At 42.0% G+C, this 23,746-nt stretch overlaps 2 protein-coding genes across 2 annotated transcripts in view; one reads left to right on the plus strand and one right to left on the minus strand.

The window, feature by feature from the left end:
- Positions 1-1,922: 1,922 nt before the first annotated feature.
- Positions 1,923-7,904, plus strand: Ndufb4 (NADH:ubiquinone oxidoreductase subunit B4). The gene is made up of 3 exons (XM_048346714.1): positions 1,923-2,153; positions 6,588-6,734; positions 7,784-7,904. The coding sequence occupies exons 1-3, from the start codon at positions 1,974-1,976 to the stop codon at positions 7,844-7,846; spliced, it is 390 nt and encodes a 129-aa protein (XP_048202671.1). The 5' UTR covers positions 1,923-1,973; the 3' UTR covers positions 7,847-7,904.
- Positions 7,905-21,339: 13,435 nt separating this feature from the next.
- Hgd (homogentisate 1,2-dioxygenase) overlaps positions 21,340-23,746 on the minus strand; it is a 48,633-nt gene continuing 46,226 nt past the window's right edge. The window contains exon 14 of the mRNA XM_048346715.1: positions 21,340-22,907. Within this exon, the coding sequence (XP_048202672.1) occupies positions 22,761-22,907 (147 nt within the window). The 3' untranslated portion in view covers positions 21,340-22,760. The remainder of the gene's footprint in view (positions 22,908-23,746) is intronic.

Here is a 23,746-nt window from a genome sequence, read left to right on the forward strand (position 1 = left end):
TGGCTTCTTCCCGCTCAAGGCTAGCACTCTGCCTCTTGAGCCACAGCGCCCCTTCTGGCCGTTTTCTGTATATGTGGTGCTGGGGAATCGAACCTAGGGCCTCGTGTATCCGAGGCAGGCACTCTTGCCACTAGGCTATATCCCCAGCCCGAGTTTTATATTCTTAATAGTTCAAAATGCCACTGAACAAACCAGAGCTCTTTTTTCTTTTTTTACATGTGTTCCTTTAAAACAGAGTGATTTGTGTTAAGTTCTTTTTTAAAAAAGATTTCCCCAGCTTGCTTTCTTTTGAGTTCATTTTGTTCTATATTCATTTGGACACAAAATGACTTTTGCATCTATTATCCTGCTCTGCCACTTCTATCTGTACTGATTGATAGTCAGCTTCTGCAAGACAAACACCCAGCCTTCATTTCTTTTGTATTCTCCCTGCTGAGCACAGAAGATTGACTGACTAGCGCACAGTATGCTTCCCACGGTGGGTGCTTCATAAATATTTGAAAACACTATTAAAATGTTGAATAAATTTGACAGCAGTGCTGCTTCTCATTCTTTCAAGTTGCCAGAACATTCCAGGTCCCTTCTCTTGCCTGGCCACCATTTTCCCATATACCTACATGTCCCTGGACAGTTGAGGCAGGCAGAATAAAGCTTTCCTTGCCTGAGTTCATATTTTCCCTTCCAGAGTAATGTTTTATTGGTGGTAGGGAGGGGAAGGGAAGGACAGTAGGGCTGGGAAGAAGGTGTTTCCTTCTTTTTATTGTTATAATGTGCCAGATGCAGTACTAACTCACTTTGTTGTTGGTGGTGGTGTTTGTGAGTTTTTATGTAGTCCAAGTTGGTCTTGAATCTTTTTAGAAAATTTAATTTAATTAAAAAAAATTTTTTTTGCCTGTCCTGGGGCTTGAACTCAGGGCCTGGGCACTGTCCCTGAGCCTCTTTGTGCACAAGGCTAGCACTCTATTACAGTGCCACAGCACCACTTCTGGCTTTTTCTAAGTAGTTTATTGGAGATAAGAGTCTCATGGACTTTCCTGCCCAGGCTGGCTTCAAACCTCCATCCTCACACTTCAGTCTCCTGAGTAGCTAGGAGACTGGTGTGGTCTTGAACTTCTGGGTCTCCTGCTTCCACATCCCAAGTGTGAGGATTACAGGCATGCACCATTTTTACCTGAGTTGTTTTGAACTTAAATTTCACAAAATCCTCTCTTACAGTGAGACTCAGTGCCCTGTGTGTGTGGTGTTTTGTTTTTCATATCTGTAAATACATCTTTCATTTTAGCCCTTCAAGATGGTGAAGGATTTCAGGTAAGAAGTTTTAGCATTTTAACTAAGACATTGCTTCTTCAGGATTTCATTCAAGACTTAAAAAAGAAAAAATTCTATACTACAGTCAGGCAACTTCATCTATGAAACATCTTATGTTTATGAAAAATAACCTTATATAGACCTGATGTGGTAACAATACAGAAAAGCTTATTCTCTTTTTAGGGGATGGAGAATTATGTTCTGCAAAAGCATATATATTTATCAGTTTATTTACCATATAACTTTGCTAGGTGGGCACCATATGGGTCATTATCTCCAAGATAAACAGAAACTATTAAATAATTTGTCCAAGGTCACAGTTTTAGTAGACCTGCACTGAAAACTGGGCGGGCGCCAGGGCCAATCCATTTCCCTGTGTCACACAGCTTGCCAAAATCACTTCTTGGAAGCAGCTGCTAGGACCACGCATGGGCCTTGGAGAGGAGGCCAAGGCAAAACACAGACCTGCGCATACGCATGCGCAGAGTGCCGGGCCTGGGCAGACGCCAGGAGGAAGGTCAAGCCTCCTCCAGGCTTATTGAACTCCACCGGCCTTCTCCCACCGCCTCTCGCCAATGCGCAGGCGCGCTTCCTGAGGTTGAAGGTCAGACTGAAGAGGGCGGGACTTAGGGTCACGCAGGCGCAGTTGTGTGCCGGGCGCCAAGATGGAGTTCCCGAAGTATAAGCCATCTCGCCTGGCGACCCTGCCGTCTACCCTAGACCCCGCCGAGTACGACATCTCCCCAGAAACAAGGCAGGCGCAAGCCGAGCGCCTGGCCATACGAGCCCGGCTTAAACAGCAGTATCTACTTCAGTACAACGACCCCAGCCGCCGCGGGCACATTGTGAGTGGGGCCGGCAGGGCGAGACCCTAGGCCCGGGGTCTGAGTTGGGGGGTTTGGTCAGGCCGGGAGGCTCGGACGCGCTCGGAGGCCGCGCGGGGCCGAGGTGCGGGGCCGGAGGTCCGCATGGGGCTGAGGGCTCCGACCCCGGCCCCTCCCGTATTCCCGGGGTCACTCAGGGCATGGGGGCCGCCCGGTTCCCCTCCGGTACCCATTGGGCCGCGGGAGCTAGGCGGGGACTACCCCCGGTCTCCTCCCGTACCCTGGCCCTCATGCAGGCCCAGGCCAGGACACTCATTAGCTTTTGACCTTGGCCACTAAGCCCAGTGGAAAAGAGGCCAGGCTCTGAGTTCAGAGCCAACTCTCACTCCCTTCCTGGGTGATCTTGATGAAGTTGCTCTGCAATACCTAGCCTCATTTTTCCGATTGGAAAAGTTATAACGTGGTACTTGCCATCAGAAATGAGACACCCGACGGTCTAGCAAAGCCTGATCTTCAAAGGCTCAGGCTCCCATCTCCCAGAAATGTAGGTATATGCACATTCAAAAGCTGTTTCAGATCTTGCAGCTCACCGGACTACTGCTCTCTCCTAATGGGACTATGTGGACGGAACAGGGACTATATACTGGCAAAATGTGACCTAGGACAAATTACTGGGATCCTCTAAGTCATAACTGTTAAGTGTTTACATGGAAATGATGTTCGTTCTTCATGGAGATCCATGAGAGATTAAATGAGATGCTCTAGGTAATTCTCCAGCAGTTAATCTGTGAGTGGTAAACTGATAGTTACTATTTAGCAACTGTGCTTATTAATATTAAGTTTTCTGTGCACCATCTGTGTAAATCTCTCTCATTTAAAGACAACACAAAAGTCGGGGTGAAGTTCCCTAGGAGTTCTTGGAAATTGTAATAATTGAAGGAAGGTTACACTGCTAACTTTTTTGTTTTGATTTAAAAAAACAACAACAAGATTTCTATGTAGTCTAAGCTGGCTTCGAACTCCTCATCCTCCTCCTTCCACCTAACAAGTGCTGGGATTACAAGCATGCAGCACTATGTCTTAACTGAGTCTGAATTTAAATGTCACAAATATTTAGAAAATTAAGTTCTATTACTATTTCTGTTTTGTAGCTAAGAAAAAAATAAGGGAAGGACAGATAGTCTTATGGATTTGATAGTCACTAGCAAATCATGGAGCTTAATTTGACTGCTGCTTTGTGTAACCCACAAAGTTGGCTGTACTATCTCCATTCAGAACCTTGTTTACTTGGATGGCTGTAGAAAAAGACACATCTGTTGTACACATATGGACATTACTGCCTTTGCTGTGGTAGATAGTATGATTAGTAAAAACAAACAAACAGAAAACAAACAAAAAACAAGAGGCCTGTTAAACCTAAGTTTTCTTTGAAATACCAGCCCTTCTGTTTTCCAACTCTGTGACTCAGGTGTTTAAGGGAATAATACTTTTGGTCCTTCCTTTAATTAAGTGACTGTGTTATTATTAATACATGTAAATTCTCTTGTCTAATAAGAATCATGGATTTAGTCAGCATGTATATATGGGCCTATTTTAGATGCTGAGATAACAATGGAGAAAAAAGTAGGGTAAAATCCCTGTCTTTGTGTAACTTATTTCCAGTGAAGAAGGCAACAAGTAAAACTAGATCATTGGCCATACTAGATAGTGGTGTTTGTTTTTTTTTAAAGGGAGAGGCTCAGGAGAGTGTGTGTGTGTGTGTATTTAATAGAGTAAGCAACTCTTTGGAATGTGACATTTCAATAAAGATCTGAAAGGAAAGAGCAAGGATCATGTTGGAAAGTAGTTAGCTACAGGAAACAGGAAGTACAAGGCCCTTAGGAAGGAGTGTTCTTAACTAGTTCAGAAAGTATTGAAGAGCTGGATGTGATGGCACACACTTGTAATCCCAGCACTGGGGAGGCTGAGGCTGGAGGATTCCAAGTTAAAGGCTAGATAGCCAGATCTCACAAATACCAACAACAGCTCAAACCAAACCAGCAGAGACTATTGTAGCCAAAGTAACAATAATGAGAACAGTGGGAGAAAATCACTAGGTCATTAGGAGAACCTTTATTGAGAAGAGAGTCACATAATCTGTATTTATATTTTAGTGATATCTCTTTAGTTTGTATCTGAGAATTAGATATGGGAGAGCAAGAAGAGCAGAGTAAAATGAGACAGAAGGGTTTTCAACAACAATTGACTCCCTTAGTCGATAGCTGCTGCAATGGTGATGATAGTGAAGATGGTGTGAAGTGGTCAGTACTGGATACTTAAAGTAGACTCAGTCAGGTTTGCCGGCATATAAAAAATGATATGTGAGCGGATAGCTACTGTTTTTGACCTAAGGAATTGGATGAAATTGCCTTTTACTAACAGAGAAGGATGTGCAAGGAGTAAGTATGGAGGTAGAATGGATGGAATATTGGGAAGTCAGTTTGTGATAAGTGATGTTGGAAATGTCCATTAAACAATATGTCGGTGTTAACAGGCGGTTAGATGTTGTCTGGAATTCAGGATAGAGATCTAGGGCTTGTTGGGTTGTTAATTATTAGCCTATAGACCAATATCAAAGTCATGTGACTGGATGACTTCATAATGGAGTGGGTATAGATAGGAAATGCTAGCAAGATGTACTAGTAAGAAGTTGCAGAGATAGGGGGAAAAGAGGAAGGGAGATGAGAGAATGATTGGTGACTTAGGAAAATAACACAGGCATGAGTGCTTGTTAAATGTGGCTGATAGTGCATTGAACATTGAGTGGTATCATATAGGAAAACCTGTTTCGAGGGTGCTCATTTGGAACATCTTAATTTTTCTTAATAGGAGTGCTACACTTACTTTACTCAAACATGGCCAAGGAGTTGTTGGCATTTTTTATGAAAGGAAATGTCTTGCAGAGATAAATGGCAGATACTAAGATAGAGAGAGGTGGTAATGTGTATGTGGTGTGATATTATTAATAGTTTCTGGAGCAACAGAAGGTATTTTTGGATACTTGAATCTAATAATGAATGCTCACACCTTTGAGGAGTTTTAACTCAAGCAGAAGGAAAGGGAGCGTTCCACCCTAAGGTTTCTTTTGAGCTCCAGCTGATTTTCTCAGGATAAGATTGCTATGATTTGGTTTGAAATATAACTGTGGAAGACCCAGCTAAGTTATTTTAGTCCTGACTTTTTGATATTGGTAAGGACCTTCAGTGTTCATGTTATATTTTAAATCCTAAAGCTGATTTTATTGGCTGTTTTTTTGTTTGTTTTTAATCTGTTATTTGGAGAGAATAACTTTGTAAAATCATTTGAAAATTCAGCTATGTGTTTGGGATAAATTCACTTTTCTTAGGAAGTTATTCTGGCATAAATATTAAAATGAACAATGACTTTTTCTCCCTTTAACCAGACAAGGTGATTGTTTTCTTTAACAACTTTGATCTTTCTACAAAACTTTTAGTACATTTCATAAACGTACTAACTTTGCTTTAAAAATACCTGCCAAGTCAGCTTTAGAAACTAATATTTCAGGGCTAGAATTACAGCTCAGTGATAAGAGGGCATGCATGCCTAGCAACAAAACAAAACATAAAAAATAGTAACTCAGGGCTAGCATACTTTTGCTTTCATCTTCCTGCAACTATGGAAAGACCAATGTTGGGTTAGTGTTAGAAAAGGTCATGGAATGAAATACAAAGCTTTGTAGAACATGTGAAATCCATTTTGCTTTCAAGGGTGCTACCGTGTGATTCTGGTGGTTGCATTTCAAGAAAGATAAGGAAGATAAAACTGTTTAGAGAAATAGATACAAACAATAAAGGATTGTCATGCCTGTTAATTCCAGCTACTCAGGAGGAGACTAGGAAGATAGATAGGGCTTCAAGACCAGCCATGGAGAAAAGTTAGTGAGACCTTATCTCAACTTTGTCACCCCAGCTATATGCAAAGCGTAAGTAGGACAATTGAAGTTCAGGCTGGCTTGTACAAAAATGTGAGATCCAATTCAAAAAATAATTTTTTAAAAGGCTGGAGATGTGGCTCAAATGGTAAAATGCCTGGCGAGCAAGCATAAGGCCCTTGAGTTTAACTCCTGCAGGGGTGGGAGTGGGTAGGGGTAAGGGGTGGGAGTAGGGTTAAGTAGGAAAGGTGGTTTCTCTGTTAGTTTAAAAGGTTAGGATTCTTAACATCATACATAAATAGAAAGTTGAAGGGTGGTAAGAGTCTTTTAAATTCTGAAGGATTTGAAAAGTCATTAGAATTATTTTTTAAAATAGTATCAATGAAAGATCTTCCCTAAAGCCATCTAGAAATACTTATGTGGAGAACAAAGGGTATCTCACCACTCCTTCACAAAAGTCCTGATGAATTTGTTTCTGAATATGTCCCTGAAGTTCTATCACTCTCTGTTTCCATTAATTTTAGGAAGATCCTGCCTTGATTCGCTGGACCTATGCAAGATCAACAAATATCTATCCCAATTTCAGACCCACTCTCAAGAACTCACTGTTAGGAGCTTTGGTTGGGATTGGGCCCCTTGTCTTCTGGTACTATGTTTTAAAATACGATAGGGTAAGTACTGGGACACCACAGCCTTGCTGTGGTAGGGTGTCCCTTTTAGCCACTGTAGCTGTTTGTCTTGATGTTTGCCACTGTTGCCCCTGCCACCTTAGCCCTGAACTCTTCCTTCCCTTTCTCTCTCCTTTAGCTTTATTCCTTTTCAGTCAGAATTCAAACAATATTTTTTATTGCTTTGTTGTTTCAACTTATATGGAATATACTTGATTAAAAATTATGGTAGTTGCTCTAGAGTTACAGTAATAAAACATCCAGTTTAAATTTCTAAGACTTGAAGTTAGCTCATGAACGTTTTCCTGTTGTGTTTTTCAAGTGTAAGGAAATTATACTGTGATTACTAAGTAAAACAATACTGAAATTTTTGAAGTTGTTATTACAAGATGCTATAGAAACTATAAACATTTTTATTATGGCTAACCTTCAGATTATCTTAAAAAATTTTTTATTTAGTTTACTTTGTTCCTTTGTATTAAAAGGAGAAGTTTATTGGGTCAAGCTGGATGTTCCTTATTCACATGACTTCTAGTTGCGCTAGTCACATTTTATAAATGAGTGTTAAAGCATATGGATGCCCTATTGATAGAGAAGGGAAAGCAGCCAGAGAATCTGCAATCAGAGGCTGGAGTGTACTGTAGCATGGAAGGTCGAGCTTAACTCGGAGGAGACCACTTCACTCCCTGAGTGAGGCCCCTGGCCACAGCCCCAGGCGTGTGCTGTTTAACTTGGAGTGCTCTTGCTACATTTGTCTTACACTGGCCAGTCCACTCTTCTGTTAGACCCATCTTTTCCAAAAAGTTGTTTGCATTTTGTTCTCACTCTTTTGTGGAGTAATTTATTTCCAATTACTAAAATATGAATAAGGTACTTTGAAATAGAAACATTTTCTTATTGTCTCTTCAGTTCTTCTGATTACTACTTTTTCATATATGTTGGGATCACAACTGAGTTTGAAGTGTTTTATTCTGTTTTTCAGAATTATACCATGGGTTGCACCAGCATGTGTTATTAATGTGTATCTTTTTTTTTTTAATGTGTCTATATAGGATAGAAAGGAAAAACTTATCCAGGAGGGACAATTGGACCGAAAATTTAACATCTCCTATTAGACCTGGCAAGGATACCTGTTTATGTTCTTATTAAATAAATCCTCTATTAATCTTGAAATACTTTGTCTTTCTTATTCCTTAATTGAGCATGAAAATGTATTAATGTGGCTGGTGTTGGGGATTTTAGCCATCAGAATGATGGTCAGTATTCCTAGACATTGTATAGTTCTGGTACTGGGGCTTTAGCTTGGTCCTGGGTGCTGTTCCTTAGCTTTTTCATGCATGCCTTTTGGTGGTTAATTGGAGCTAAGAGTTTTACAGACTTCCTTGTCTGGGCTGGCTTGAAACAGGATCTCAACTTCCTTAGTAGCTAGGATTCCAGATAGGAGTCACTGGTGCCCAGCAAACCTCTCCTTTCTAAGAGCTTGGAGTTTAATGAAGAAAATTTGGTGTTTACTCATTGAATTAGTTATTTAAATGAGTGTTAATGATGAACCTGGCATATTGTGCTGAAGATACAAGTCAGTAAGCTAGACTTAGTGTGTGCACCTTGTCTAACAACTGTTTATTGAGCAAATATTATTTGAGTGCTTATTGTGTGTCGTCTACTGTGTAATACCTAAGCACTTGTCTGGCCTCAGACACATTGGTTACCACAGCAGAAAAATAACAATTTGAGAAATACAACAGCTTTGTGAAAGTGATGTTATGACAAGGAATCAGCTGTCTTTGAGAAGTTTAGGGGAGATGGTATTTGATTTTGTCCCTGAAGTTTTCAAACTGACAGGGTAAATGATCCTAAAGGCAAGCCGTGTGGGTTTGCCTGACCTGGAGGTTTTGAGAGTATTGAAGGATAGAAGTGTAATGGTTACAAATGTTGACCATGGAGGTCAGCTTTGGGCTAGAAGGGTAGCTTGCATTTAGCAGAATTAGACTCTGTCTCTTCTTCATTACACCTCTTAAGGTCATGGAGATAAACAGTGTCACCAAATAAAACTAGCCACTCCACTTTGTAGTTCAGTCTTGAAACTGACAATTTCATTCCCAAAGACAGCTAAGTCAACATTAGTGAGCATGATCTCTAGGGCTGATATAGTTGAGTTTATTAGGGTTATCTCTTAAATCATATGTCCTAGTATTCTCTTACTCAGTCTTGCTTTGGTAACACAAAAAGCAGAGACTGAAAGGCTTGGATGTGGGTAGTTTAGTTTGGATTTTGAAATAACAGGAGAGGGAGGAGATAAAAAGCTCATCAAATATGTGGCTTCATGTGGCCTCAGAGGGATAAGAAGCGCTGTGGAATGCACATAGAATACAGAATTTCCCATGCTCCCTCCCCCCACAGGAAAAAAGCAAATATCCTGTCCCCATTGGCCAAGAATTACCCTATGCAATTGCCTGTGCATCCCAGTGTAGGTATGGCTCTGTGCTGGCTTGGTCCTTAAAGGCATTACACTTGGAGGAGAGAGAAACTTAAAAGGCAGAAAGTGATTGGTGGAATGCGAAGCTGAGCTGAGTTTTTGAGAGTTATACTTGGAAGCAACTGACAGTCGTGATAACTGGAGTTAAAAGTTGAGCCAAAGCCAGGTGCTGGTGGCTCATGCTACTCAGAAGGCTGAGATCTGAAGGATTGCGGTTCAAAGCCAGCCTGGGAAGGAAAGTCTGTGAGAATCTCATCTCCAAAAACTCAGAAAAAGCTGGAAGTGGTGCTGTGGCTCAAGTGGTAGAGACCTAGCCTTGTGCACAGAGGCTCAAGGACAGCTCCCAGCCTGTCCCAGGACTGGCCAAAAAACAAACAAAAAGCCAAAAGGATGTGAGGCGGGCACAAAACGGTGTGTGTGTGTGTGGTTGGGGGGGGTTGGGGGAGGGTGGGAATTACCGGAGGTTTAAAACTTGGCCTGGGGCTGGGAATACGGCCTAGTGGCAAGAGAGCCTGCCTCGTATACATGAAGCCCTGGGTTCAATTCCCCAGTACCACATAAATGGAAAACGGCCAGAAGTGGTGCTGTGGCTCAAGTGGCAGAGTGCTAGCCTTGAGCAAAAGGAAGCCAGGGACAGTGCTCAGGCCCTGAGTCCAAGGCCCAGGACTGGCAAAAAAAATAAAATAAAATAAAATAAAACTTGGCCTCATGTTTGCCAGGCATTAAGCCCCATCTGTAAGGTGTTCCTCAAGCTGATGGCTATGTGAAGTAGGAAGCACTCAGAGAGGGTTAGGAAAACAAGCTCGAGTCACACTGCTGTACCTGGCCTGCAGGTGGAACCAGTCATGTCCCTCATCCATACTGTCTAGATCTCCCCTGTCACTAATGTGTGCTTGCCTGCTGGGAGTAACCAAGATCGTTTAGTAAGAAATGGCATCTGGACTTCGTCATAGGACTATAGCAGTTACTGCCTATTTACAGTTGTCCAGGATCTGGAAGGACCCAGAGGCTCCCGTGATCTCCTTAGCTCCTTGTCACTATGGCCAGTGTCTCTACATTTTGGTTGGAGTCTTGTTTCCCAGGTATGAGAAACCCCAAATGATGAGATCTTCCTAGCTTCAGATAATCGCCATGCCCTGGTGAATGTAGCCTCCTGTCCCACATTGTGACTTCATCCCAACCTAAATTTGTAGAGCACACATTTCACCAAGTTAGTCACTAGGGTGATCAAAGGGAATCCTACTTACCCTTACTGCTTAGACTCAAGCCCTGCTACCAAGGCAGAGTACTGCATGGTAGTTCGCTTGTCACATGTGTCACCTGGTCAGTCTTGTGCCTTTAGTTGTCCTGCTGTATTGTGCTTTACATCCTTGTTGTTGACCAGACCTCATGATAGTCCTGACAATGCAGATCACAGGCAGCTCTGGTTGATTTTATTATTATTATTTTTTTTGCCAGTCATGGGGCTTGGACTCAGGGTCTGCGCACTGTCCCTGGCTTCTTTTTGCTCAAGGCTAGCACTCTGCCACTTGAGCCACATCGCCACTAATGGCTGTTTTCTGTGTATGTGGTGCTGGGGAATTTAACCCAAGGGTTCATGTATATGAGGCAAGCACTCTTGCCCCTAGGCCATATTCCCCAGCTCTGGTTGAGTAACCATTTGTTATACAAGATGCCTAACTGCTTTTGGAAATGATAAATTATTTGCTGCTGTGTAAGCTACAGCCTTGTTTTAGAACATCAGGAGTCTCTAGAACAGCTATCCTATTGCCAAGGTCCTACAAGAGACTATAGGAAGCACCCTTATTTACTACAGATACCTAGAATATTAGCTTTGATTGGGTTATATGCCCCAAGTGGTGGCTACTTGCCTGGAAGCCTGAATCTTGCAGAGCCCTCTGAGCTCCATTTAAAACCAGCAGCTCTACAGTTCTCCCTGTAAGTCAGTCAGCAGTGTTCCCAAGTAGGCATGTGTTTCCTTCCAAACCCACAGAGACATATAACGAACTGTGCCTCCTTTTCAGGAGAGGTTATTAAGTGGAACAACTTGTCCTTTTCTTTGCAGAAGACCATTGGGATGACCTCATATGTTGTGTGTCAGGTTTGGGCACCAAAGTAATGGAAAGCCTACCCTATGAGTGAACAGATTCTTTGAGGCAGAAATAATAGAAGTTATGAGGAATAGCAATTCCAAGGGGACCAAGCAGGAGACACATGAAACAGCTGTATGTGATGGCAGAATGCTGGAGTAAAAATCCATGAGTTTCTGTACAACAGACCTGCAAACCAGTTTGGATCTGTACTTATCTATGCTAGTGAGACCTGGGTTAATCATATGATTCTTATTCCCACTTTCCATATTCTTTCTTCTTGATGTACTTCAGACTATATTCGCTATATCTGTCGTTGCCTTTTTTTGGGGGGGGTCTTTTATAGTTTTTGTTTTTGTTGTGTTTTGTTTTTCTAGAGCTGAGGACCAAACTCGGGGCCTTGTGCTCGCCAGGCAGGCGCTCTTCCACTGAGCCAGATCCCCAGCTCCTCGCTAACAACATCTGTCTACTCCTACCCTTCTACCTGTTTTTGTTTTTGTTTTTGCCAGTCCTGAGGCTTGAACTCAGGGCCTGATCACTGTCCCTGGCTTCTTTTTGCTCAAGGCTAGCACTCTGCCACTTGAGCCACAGCGCCCCTTCTGGCCGTTTTCTGTATACGTGGTGCTGAGGAATCAAAATGCATGCTAGGCAAGCACTCTACCACTAAGCCACATTCCCTGCCCCGCCTCTACCCCTCTTAACAGCACTTATTTATTTATTGGGCAGTGTTGGCTGGAGATTAAACTCAAGGTCATGTGCTTGCTACCACTTGAGCCACACCTGCACATTTTTGCATAGCTTCTTTTCCTGATCTTTTCTGACCTTCTTTTCTGACTTTATGCCCAGGCCGACCTGGGCTTAAGTTCTACTCATACTTTGCTGTGTCACAGGATAACATGCATGTACCACTGCACCCAGTAGCTGGGATAACAAGTGTTGCCATGCTCAGCCATTGGCTGAGATGGAGTTACACCAATGTTTCTATCTGGGCTGGCCTGGAACCAAGATTTTCTGATCTCCAACTACCAAGTAGCTAGAATTACAGGCATAAGGCATTATGTCTTGCCTGTTCTTTTTATTTTATTTTTTTGTACTGCTGAGGATCAAACCCAGGGCCTTGTTTAAACCAGACAGACATCCTACACTTGGGATATTGAGCTACATCCAGGCCAAAGGCAAGTTTTACTATTATTATTATTTTAGACAAAGGTTCACTGTGTTTCTTAGAATTTATGATCCTCCTGCTTCAAGTTTCCCAAATATTGGAATTGTATGCATGAACATTAATGGCCATTGTTCTTTAATTGTTCCCCAAATCTCAGTTGTGTTTTTTTTCTTATTTTACTAGAGGAAAAAAATGGAAGGGGTCCTATTTTGACCTTTAGTTTCTTTTTTTAGAAGATAATGTTAGTGTGTTTGTTCCTATTATGTAAATATACAAGTTTTATAAGAAAAGTAGAAATTAGTTACATAAAAGAATAAAAAGCTCAATCCAGTCACATAAGGACAATATTTTGCATATATCTTTCAACAGTGGGTCTTTTTCCTCCTCTCTGTGCTTATAGATCTTTTTGGTAGCAAATCCACTATGCATAATGACTTGTCATGTACATCTTTCAATGTAATGAGTTTTCTGCAACTTTCTTTAGGGGCTGCTGTTAGCTCTACAGTTTTATCTATCATAGTTTACCTAATCCTCATAGGTGAACATTTTATTATCTAATTTTTTGCTGTTAGGATCAAATGGGCATCACTGTAGGTAAATTTTTGTTGTTAAAATGCAACCAGAGGCAGCATGCCAGGATACTGGGCTGAAGAAAACTAGAAAACACTGTAGACATAGACAGAAAAGGGGGGAGACCTGGGGTCCCAAGGCTCTCCTGCACTTGGGCCCCGAGTCTCCACGAGCAAGTATATTTATTTGAGTTTTCACAAGGAAGGTTACCATGGATACATGGAAAAAGTAAAGCATCTACGTTAACATTATAATCAGAACTAAAACAGAGTTTGTGATGAGCACTGGTTCCCTTGCTTTTTTGAGGCAGGAGACTGCAGCCCAGAGGAAGTCCAGACATGATGCCCACTTATCTAAGTTGTCAAGTCTTTGGTCCAGCCTACAAGGTCCCTGGCACAGCTGCCTAAGGAAAGTGGTGGTGGAGTGGGGGGAGAGGGGGGACAATCCAGTCTCTAACCCTCTCCAGAGCCGTCAGTTTTAACCCTTCTGTGGCCAGCTGTCAGTGTTCCAAGTGCTGTTAAGGTGACATTCCAAACTCAAACCTTTTCCAGGTTTCAAAACTCAGCTTCAGCGTTCCCTGCAAATTTTTTGTGTTTCCCCTTACTGTTTTCATAGAGTAAATATCTCTGAGAAGAATTCTGGGAGTGGTAAGAACACAACAAATTTCTGTTTGAAAGGTTTTTTTATTTGTTTTTCTTTTTTATAATTTTGTATTCCCAGATAGTGATTGAGAGGCTAGTTTCCCCCTTGATATACTATGGCTTGCATGCAGCACAGGAGGCGCTTCAACACAGCCTCTGAAGTCTGGCTCCTTGTGTGATATCCCTGCTGGGTCACTGGGCAAGTAACCTGGGAAGTATTTAAACTGTGCCTCTGTTTCCTTATCCTCACAATAGACATACTAATAACAGGATTGTTTGAAGAGCTATAGGAAACAATTGAGTACAGTTTGTAAGTGTTGATATCTTTTAAACCTGATTAACAAAGAATATTTTAAATCTGCATTTCGCTTATTCTTGATGTTTAATTGCTCATATGCTTTTATCTACTTATACTTGTTTGAGGGTCCAAATTCACCTACTGCCTTTTTGTCTGATGTAATATCATTGCCCGCTCTGCCCCCCACAATGACTTTAAGGCTTAAACACTATAAATTAAAGATGTTAATTTTTGATCATACCAGTTTGCTTTCATCAGGAGTTACTTTAGTGCCTCTCAGGAACAGGAGAAACACTCAGTATATTCTTGATGCCTAAAGGGGACAGTACCCAGAGGAATTTGTGCTTAGTAGGTGATTCTAAAGCATTTTTTTAACCACAAACCTTATTGAGCAGTATGTTCTTGAGTGCCTAATTGATTTCAAAAGATTTCTTTTACAAGTCAAGAGCAATGTCTGAAATCACACCAAGAAGTAGTCTGATGAGGATACCAATTGCCACCCCGTCTGAGCTCCAAATGCTGCCATCTGTCTGGTGCTGCTGGGTCTGGCACTGGCGCCCATCATGGTACTGCAGAGCCTCCAAGAAAAGAAGAAACAATGACAAGCATGTGATGAGGGACCAGGTCCTAAGGCCTTTGCCAGCATGATGGCTCAGAGAGCCATGCAAGGCATTGAGCAGACTGATGGTATTGGGTTTGAATCCCTGGGCATCATGTTGGTTTGGGTGTGGGGGTGGACCACAGGCAAGGGAGGCGGGGAAGGACCAGTGAACCAGTGATCAGGCTGTTGATTTTCAGACATGATTTTCAGTTTTTGAGACAGTTCTCAATGTAGACTAAAGCAGCCCCTGCCAGTTTCAGGATGACTCACTGGATGTGAACTTGTCAAAAGCCTTATGAAAGTCTAAATATATTATCTCTATTAGTTCTCCTGTGTGCATATGCAGGCGTGTTAATAATTCCTTATCCTTGGGTGACATCTCTTCCCTTTGTCTGGAACTGTACGGCTTCCCTGTCAGGATTGTTTAAGTCTTTTTATGTTTTTAGCATGGATTTTGCCTGAATAAAAAGATCACATTTATGCTCTGATGGAAATACCACCAGGTCCAGTCCTCGATTTACTTTCCTTGTTATGTTTTGTAATTTCTAGTGGCATCTAACAGTCTCTCCACAACTTAAAGGGTAGATACAGAGTGCTTGTTACTCATCTTAATATTCTTCAGGATAATTAATAAGGTATTTAAAGAAATTAGAAATGTATACAGGAAGCTTTAAAATCAAAATTGCTGCCCATATTTTTCAATCATGCAAATATGGACAGCACTTTAAAATGTCTAAAATACATTTATGTAGATATATTAAAATATTCCAGATTTTCACAGTCTCTACTGTCTCTACTTATGTGTTTCAGTTTCCTTTGTAGAGGACCACCTTGAATCTGTCACTCTGAGTATAATCCTTCCTACTGTTTCCTGTCCGATTGCTTTGCTTATTGCTAGTTTTCTGGCTGAGATAGTCTTTATTTTGATGATACTCACTGTGGCTTAGAGAAACACCAGGCCCCATCACGAACATGGAGACTCTTTGTTGGAATTACCAAGAAAGTGCAGTGCGAATTAACATATCATAGCCAAGCTTCAGGCTCAAAGATTAAAGAAAGCAGAACGTTTGACATCTGATCTGCAAATTTCCCTGGAGACAGATGGCTCATAGGATGTCTGAGATTTCTGGGACAAGCTTGGCACTAGAGTTTAAGTTCATGTCTCATAATCACAAGGAGTATCACTTTAGTTCAGAGTCAATTCTTTACTTCATTTCTTATAATTAGTTCAAGAAGAATATTGGAGCTGGAAGAGGAAGAAACTGTCTTAAGCTGCTCAAGAAATCAATATAGGAGGAACTCATGGACTGCAATCTGGCATGAAATTATTGAGGGAAGAACAAGAAAGCAATAGAAGGCTTCTTTTGAAACAGCACAGTTAGGCACTTAATAAAACTTGAATTGTATGTGCCATACAATTAAAAATCAGCATTTTATTCCTAGTGTATAAAAGGTGCTGTAAACATCAAACATTATTATTATCTTATAGAGTGGCCTTTGGTGGAATCAATAATCATGAATCTATTAGAAGCTTAGGAAGGCAACTTTTCCTCTAAAACCACATTGTGTAGAATGGTGGCCTAGAAATGATTGGGCCTTCCTGGAATTTGGGAAGGAGATGTCAATGCAGGCTCAAGAAGGATGAGCTGCTATTGGTCTGCAGATGCTGGCGATAGTTACTTTTTTGGAGACATGGTGGTAGAAGTGCCTGTGTCCTATTGAATTCTTGTAGGACAACAGGTTTCATCCTTCTTGCACTTTGATCCAACACGTGTGTGCAGTCATTTACTAAGGATGTTAGGAGATATATATGGCTTATTCTCACAGGAGCTCAGACTGGGAGAGAGAGTCATAGTGGCCAGCACTTACAAAGCTTTGACTTGTCCTTAAGACACAAAGTTAAACTAAGGGTTTTACACAGCTCTCCAGAAACCTCAAAACTTCATTGTAAGTCCATCCTACCACCTTCATTATGAAGATAAGATTTGAAAGGGTGTGGGCTGGGGATATGGCCTAGTGGCAAGAGAGCTTGCCTTGTATACATGAGGCCCTGGGTTTGATTCCCCAGCACCACGTATACAGAAAACAGCCAGGAGTGGCGCTGTGGCTCAAGTGGCAGAGTGCTAGCCTTGAGCAAAAGGAAGCCAGGGACAGTGCTCAGGCCCTGAGTCCAAGGCCCAGGACTGGCCAAAAAAAAAAAAGATTTGAAAGGGTTAATAATTTCCCCACAGAGCTAATAAGGGCTAAGGTAAGACATAAATCTAGGCAGATTGACCCAAGGGTCAATGTGTACCATTAACTATTGCTCAAAAGGGGTAAAGAGGGCTGGGGATATGGCCTAGTGGCAAGAGCGCTTGCCTCGTATACATGGTGCCCTGGGTTCAATTCCCCAGCACCACATATACAGAAAATGGCCAGAAGTGGCGCTGTGGCTCAAGCGGCAGAGTGCTAGCCTTGAGCAAAAAGAAGCCAGGGACAGTGCTCAGACCCTGAGTCCAAGCCCCAGGACTGGTCAAAAAAAAAAAGGGGGGGGGGTAAAGATGGGTGTGGTGGGAAGTCAGGTGCTGAGAAAAGACAACTAGTCCGTCATGGAAGGCCTTCAAGGTGTTACCTAGACATCAGGGCCTACTTCTTGAATTTATATATTTTCTAGCACATTCATAGACAGAATATTAGCGCTCGGAATTGTTGAAAGATCTGATCTCACAGCTCAATTCTACAAGAAATATCTACATGGGAGACTTGACTGATTAATGTTCAGGCCAGCCTGATAACTAGAAGATTGTAATTCTAGGTTTTAATTAGGAACTACTGTTCTTACTGTCATTGTCACCTAATTGTGATTAGAAGTGACAGGCAGGTACTAGACAACTGCCAGCCAACTTTCTGGCCTCCCTCACACACACAGAAGATTGAGAAGCCATTTGAATAGGGAGAGAGTTGTAGGGAGAAATCAAGAACATGATTGACACATTTTCTGTGTGAAGTACTGGCAGATTTGGCCTTTCCCCAGGGATGTGTTCAAACCCAACACCTACTGTATTATTTATTCTTGCTGCAGTGCCACCAACAAGTGCTCATGGCCAACACCAGCTATTGCCCACAAGACCTACTTCCCATGGGGACCCCTTCCTGCCAAGGAGGTGGCCTGACTCCAATCCCACAGAATGAACAGGAGTCCGGAATTGGTGCCAGGTAGACATTTGACCCTGTCTGTCTAGGACCTAAGGAGAAGTCTGCGAAAAAAAATAAAATTTCCACAGGAGAGAACCTTCCATCCCTATCCCTTTTTGCTTTCTCTCCTTCAGACATGAGGTCCTGAAATAAAGATGGCAATATAAATATGTTAAGAGTGGAATAACAGAAAACCAGAATGAAATTGGGTGCAAAACAATGTTGTGCCATCATTTTCCTCATTGTGAACTGTCTGTTTCAGACGTCTTTAATGAGATAAAGTCTTAGTTGTTAAGCTAGCAGTTGTAGATTTTCAGAAACTTAGACACTTCAGGAACTCTTGTTGCCACATAACTTTTTAGCAAGAAGTGATACCATAAAATGCATCTGGTTTAGATTTAACTTCATTATACTGTCCAAAATGAGAGCAGTAATGCTTATGAATGAGTGAAACTTTCCCATTTTTAAACTTCTTTTTTAGGGACTGTTTAGGATTGCTACTGTTGTTTTTTTTTTTTAAACCCCAAGATACTGCTAATGGTGTGTAGTGGGGTATGTCAAAGCTTCTGATATAACTCCCAAGTTTAAAAACCTAGATTTGGTGAGAGTGAGAGTCTCATGGGCCTCCATGATTAGGCAGAGGTTTTGTTACATAGAAACTACTTTTTATGGAAAGCTCTTTAGATTCTGTCTTAGCTTCCACTTCAGTTGGCCTATTAATAGACATTGCTGAGATCTTAAACTTTGATATAGCTTCTTTCTCTTGACTTAAAGGTGACAAAAAATGTCTAGGCTTTTTTCCCCCCCATTTTAGTAGCAAAGTATCTTTCCAAGAGGACAAATTTTCCTTCACACCTAATAATGATAACTCTTTCATCACCCTGGGAAATCATAACACAAAAATTCCTCATTGACTCTTAATTTATAGCTTATATTTAGGTTGTGTCTGCCAATAATGTTGCTTAGCAACACCTTCAAGGAGCCCCACCATTACCCTGTAGCCTGTTTTTTCTTTTGGATTACCCCTTACCTCATATTGTCCTGTCCTATTTACATGTTTACTGGGGAACTTGGAGCTTTAGAGATAAAAAAAAATACTTTGACAATAAATAAGAAAAAAAACAACCAAAAAAAAAAACAAAACCCCAAAAAACTCTTCTCTGTTGAGCCTGGAAACCTTGAATAAGACTGCGGTCTGAGGTTGGAAAGAGAGGGTATTTTCACTACTGATTTTAACTTTGTAAGTCAGTGGTCCTCAGCCTTGCCAGTACATTGTACTCACCCAAGTTGTTTCAAAGAAAGTTCTCGGGCTGGGGATATGGCCTAGTGGCAAGAGAGCTTGCCTTGTATACATGAGGCTCTGGGTTCGATTCCCCAGCACCACATATACAGAAAATGGCCAGAAGTGGCGCTGTGGCTCAAGTGGCAGAGTGCTAGCCTTGAGCAAAAGGAAGCCAGGGACAGTGCTCAGGCCCTGAGTCCAAGGCCCAGGACTGGCAAAAAACAAAACAAAACAAAACAAAAACAAAACAAAACAAATTCCTTAAAAAAAAAAAATTTCAAAGAAAGTTCTCATCCTTGGGTTCTATCTCCTGTGTTTCTGGTTTAGTTGGTTGGAGGTGTGCCCTGGGCACTGGTTGTTAAAGATGCTGGCTGCTGAGAGACCAGGAGCATAGCTGAACCCCAGAATCTGTGGGCATTCCACACTGGATACCTTTGTGGGGGAACTGTCCTGTGTATTACAGGATGTTCAATCAGCTCAGTGCCCTCTTCAGTTATGACAACCAGAAATGTTTCTGGTCTTTGCTGGATATCTTGGGCTGGGCCGGGGGAACCTCTTGAGAACCAGTGGCCCCAAGCTAGTAGTCTGGTGGCAAGAAGTCTCTCAGGAAGAAAACAAAGACAGGCTGCTGATAAGATACCTTGGCTCCCTACAAAATATACAAAGATACCAAGGGAGGCTGCTCTCCCCCCTATCTTTGGAGAAAACTTAATTAGGGTATTTTGTTGTTCTACTTTAGGGTTTTCTTTTTATTGTAGACAAAGAAATGGTATATGTGTCTGGTTGAGCATCTTGGAGAACAGAGAATGAAGGAAATGATATAAATCTTCCTTGCTGATGAGACACACAAAAGGAAACTAAATCTTTCTTTTAATTAGCACACACAGTCTGTTTTGTTTTGTTTTTTGGCCAGTCCTGGGCTTGGACTCAGGGCCTGAGCACTGTCCCTGGCTTCTTCTTGCTCAAGGCTAGCACTCTGCCACTTGAGCCACAGCGCCACTTCTGGCCATTTTCTGTATATGTGGTGCTGGGGAATCGAACCCAGGGCCTCATGTATACGAGGCAAGCACTCTTGCCACTAGGCCATATCCCTAGCCCAGCACACACAGTCTGGCCTGGGTGAAATATTGTCTCAGGATGGGGAGTTGCTGACAGGAGCAGGGAGATAAAGCCTAAGTGTATGGAAACCCAGAATTTGCATGGGCCTAGGAAGACTTTGCCACCCAACCAATGCTCCAATGAAGGAAGTAGACCAGAGCTGAGAGTGCGTGAATGAGCTCTGGAAAGGGAAAGGCTGGCGTTTGTGAATACAATATTTTAGTGGTTGTCTTAGTTTGTCATGGAAAGGATCCAGGAAGCACCCTACAATGCTGAAGTGGGAGGGAAAGAAAGCCAGTAACGCTCACTCATAAGGAGTTGCCACCATGGGTGCACCCTTTGGGGGTTGCAAGTAGCCAGAGAAGAACACAAACCTCAGGTTCAGGGCAAGAGGGCTGCCATATTTACCCACAAATTCCTGTTGGTCATTGGGCCAAGGACTACAGTCAGGGCAGACATTCCTCAGCACTTTAGTTGCGTTTTGGCTCACTGGAAGGCAGAATGGCAGACACCAGTAGTAGAAGACAGCTCAGGGCAGTGATTGCTTCTTGGATATGGAGCAGACCATGGTTGATTCTGCTACAATGATCAGTTTTAAAGCTTATTTGAAAGTATTAACTGCATGGCTGGTTAACAATATTTAATTTTCAGTAAAGACCTTGCATAAGGAACATGAGAAAGGCATAGCAAAGATACCTGTCACCCTCAAAGATACCTGAAAAGATATTTTTGTAACTATAAAATATTATTGCCAGAAAACCATCAGGCCTCCCAGCCCTGTCTCCCTCCCCCTACCCACCCCATGTCTTGCATACAGTCTACCAAGTGCTTTTGGGTACATTCTCAAATATTCTGGAAATTATCTACTTCTATCTCTGTTAATACCTTTTTAGTTCAGGACTCATGCAATGGCGTCCTGAACTTCCCATACCCATTCTTCTTTCAGTTCCTCAAACCCACAAAACATTGAGTTGAGGTATCCCTCCTCTTCATCCCACCCTACCCCAGATCCACCCTCCCATTTGTTCCTTCCTGTCCTTTAGATCTGGCTAAATGAAGTCTTCATTGAAGATTTTTCTTTCTACAGAAAGATCTCCCCCATCTATCCCACCTGTTGTTCTAGCTCAACTCCCATTTATTTTCTTCTCAGCAAGTTTTAATGGTTGTAATTATTTCATTGGTTTATTTTTTCTGTTACTCTCTTTAGAATGTAACCTCTGTAATGGCAAGGGCCATGTCTATGTCCTTTAGCCTTATATCTTGGGAGGTATCAAATTAGCAAGTAGATATACACCATTCTAAGCTAAATTCAAAGTTCAAGAATCATTTTTAATATAAGAATTTCAAAAAATGCAAAGGATATACTAACAATAAGAATTATTTATGGTTTTTTGGAAATTCAAACTTAATTACCATCTTGTGATTTATCTGGCAATCCTAGTCTCCAGGTCTTGACACATAGCTAACTTTCACTACATTTTATTGAAGGAAAACTTGGTAACAGCATATCAAAATTGCTACCATGGCAACATGGAGGAAAGGTACTAAAACTACAGAACTGAGACAGCAACAGCATCTTTCTGCATAATATTTGTGCTCTGATTTACACATTTTCTCACTCCAGGATAAGCTAATCAACTATCACGCAGTCTCAGAGGACCGAGTGTTGTACAGGGGAAGCTGACCACAGTAAGGGAGCTGTGAGTTACAGATTTGCATGTAGGATCCTCTCAGTTTCGTTGTGGCCCCCTGCTAGAGTGTTGATTCCCTTTGGCCCTGACTTCCTCAGACTGAGAGCTCTCAAAGGAAAGTGTTTGCATCTTCCTTTTCAGCCATGCACCATCAACATCTTGTTCTGGAGTGATAGTACAGACTGAACATGTGACCAGACAGAGAAGTGAGCAAAAAGTAAGATGATCGGCTTGACCAACACTGAGGGGCTTCCTCAGAGGAGGGGCCTTAGTTGCAAAAATTGGAGCAGTCTTAGGCAAACCAGGAAAGTAGGTCACCCAAAGTGAGTGAATGATTCTTTCTCCTTAACTACTGATGTTCTTGTCTATTGAGGAGACAGACCTGTAATGGCCAGGAATGGTTGGTCCTGGTTGTATTGGCTACTATGTGATACCATGATTAGATGCCTACTGTCTTGGCTGCCCAGCTATGTTAAGCTGACAGAAGTTTGGAAGTCTTCTGACCTCCTTGAGTTCCCCATGCTTGGATTAGCTCCTAAGATTCTGATCTTGGACATCAGCCCCAAGTCATGGACTTAGTGCTTGTCCTATCCTTCCTGGTCTCTGATTGATACTTGGTCTTGTTCTACTAGAATGAAGGCTGTAAGGCTAAAGCACATGGGAAGGGGCCTACCAATAATTTTTGGCCACGATAGATTGGGCTCATTAAGACTTGATTATGGCTGTTTACCACTTCCACAGAATATTACCAGATGTTTATTGTGTAATTAAGTGAACAATCATAGAAATTCCCAAACATATTTTCACAAATATTCTGAGTTTCTATGAAACGTGAGTTTGCATTTTATCCAAACCTTCCACCCCCATCAGAGAGCATACATGAGATTCTGTAGGAAACCATATAAATCCATTTTCAGTTATGGTCAAAAGGCTCCAGTCTCAGTTAAGGTCCTGCTGGCTTCCTGGAATTGGGGGTAAAGTGGCTCTTGAGAGGTTCCCAGCACTTGTAGTAATTTTCATCCAAACAACTGGAAGCTTTGAGTCCCCATTTAGTGACAGCCAGACTTAGGGAAGACTCAAACATAAATGCCTGCAGGAAATGAGGAGGGAGATGAGAAAGAAGGGATGAGGTAGACAATAAAACACACTTGCTTAGATGTCATAAGACGATACAGGCAGGCAAAATCTTGGGCTAATCGATCATGTCACTGGCATGATGAAAAAAGGAAACCCAGTCCTTGGATCCTGACTCAAATCTTACTACCTGCAAGCTGATGAGATCTGAGGCATGACTTTGAACTACCCAGGACCTTGAGTTCCATTTTATGCGATAGAATTACACATGTGAGCCTCACACTGTTCCTCATAACACTGTAGAACTAAATTTGCTAGTTTCCAGGGCAGAGGTGGGAGAATGCTGAAATGCTAGAATATTCTTCTTGCAGGCTGTTGTTTAGTATGACCTTATCCTTGTGATAATGGGCAAACTCCCCATTTCACAGAAGCAGAAACATTTGGGCTAGCATTTTCAAGACATGGACTAATAGGCCAGGAAAAGGCAAGGAGAAGCAGGGGAAGTTTCTTAAAGAAAACAGAAAGAATGGCTGCAGCACTTAAAAAAAAAAGCCATATTTCAGCAGCATGTAATCACAGTACTTGGGAGGCTGATGCAGGAGAATCATGGGTCTGAAGCCAGCCTGAGCTACATAGTAAAACCCTGAAGAAATAGCTAAAGGAAAAAAGGTCTGGAGGCATATTTCAAGTGGCATTACACTTAACAAGGATAAGATCCTGAGTTCAAAATCCATAGTCCGGGCTGGGGATATGGCCTAGTGGCAAGAGTGCTTGCCTCGTGTACATGAGGCCGTGGGTTCAATTCCCCAGCACCACATAAACAGAAAATGGCCAGAAGTGGCGCTGTAGCTCAAG

Source organism: Perognathus longimembris, chromosome 5, assembly GCF_023159225.1.
Source record: "Perognathus longimembris pacificus isolate PPM17 chromosome 5, ASM2315922v1, whole genome shotgun sequence".
Classification (NCBI taxonomy): Eukaryota; Metazoa; Chordata; class Mammalia; order Rodentia; family Heteromyidae; genus Perognathus; species Perognathus longimembris.

What these genes read in the sequence shown, in the direction of transcription:
- Ndufb4 (XM_048346714.1), top strand. Translation starts at nt 1,974, where the DNA reads ATGGAGTTCCCGAAGTATAAGCCATCTCGCCTGGCGACCCTGCCGTCT. An exon ending in CCAGCCGCCGCGGGCACATT is followed by an intron (nt 2,154 to 6,587) that starts GTGAGTGGGGCC and finishes CATTAATTTTAG; the next exon opens with GAAGATCCTGCCTTGATTCG. An exon ending in ATGTTTTAAAATACGATAGG is followed by an intron (nt 6,735 to 7,783) that starts GTAAGTACTGGG and finishes GTGTCTATATAG; the next exon opens with GATAGAAAGGAAAAACTTAT.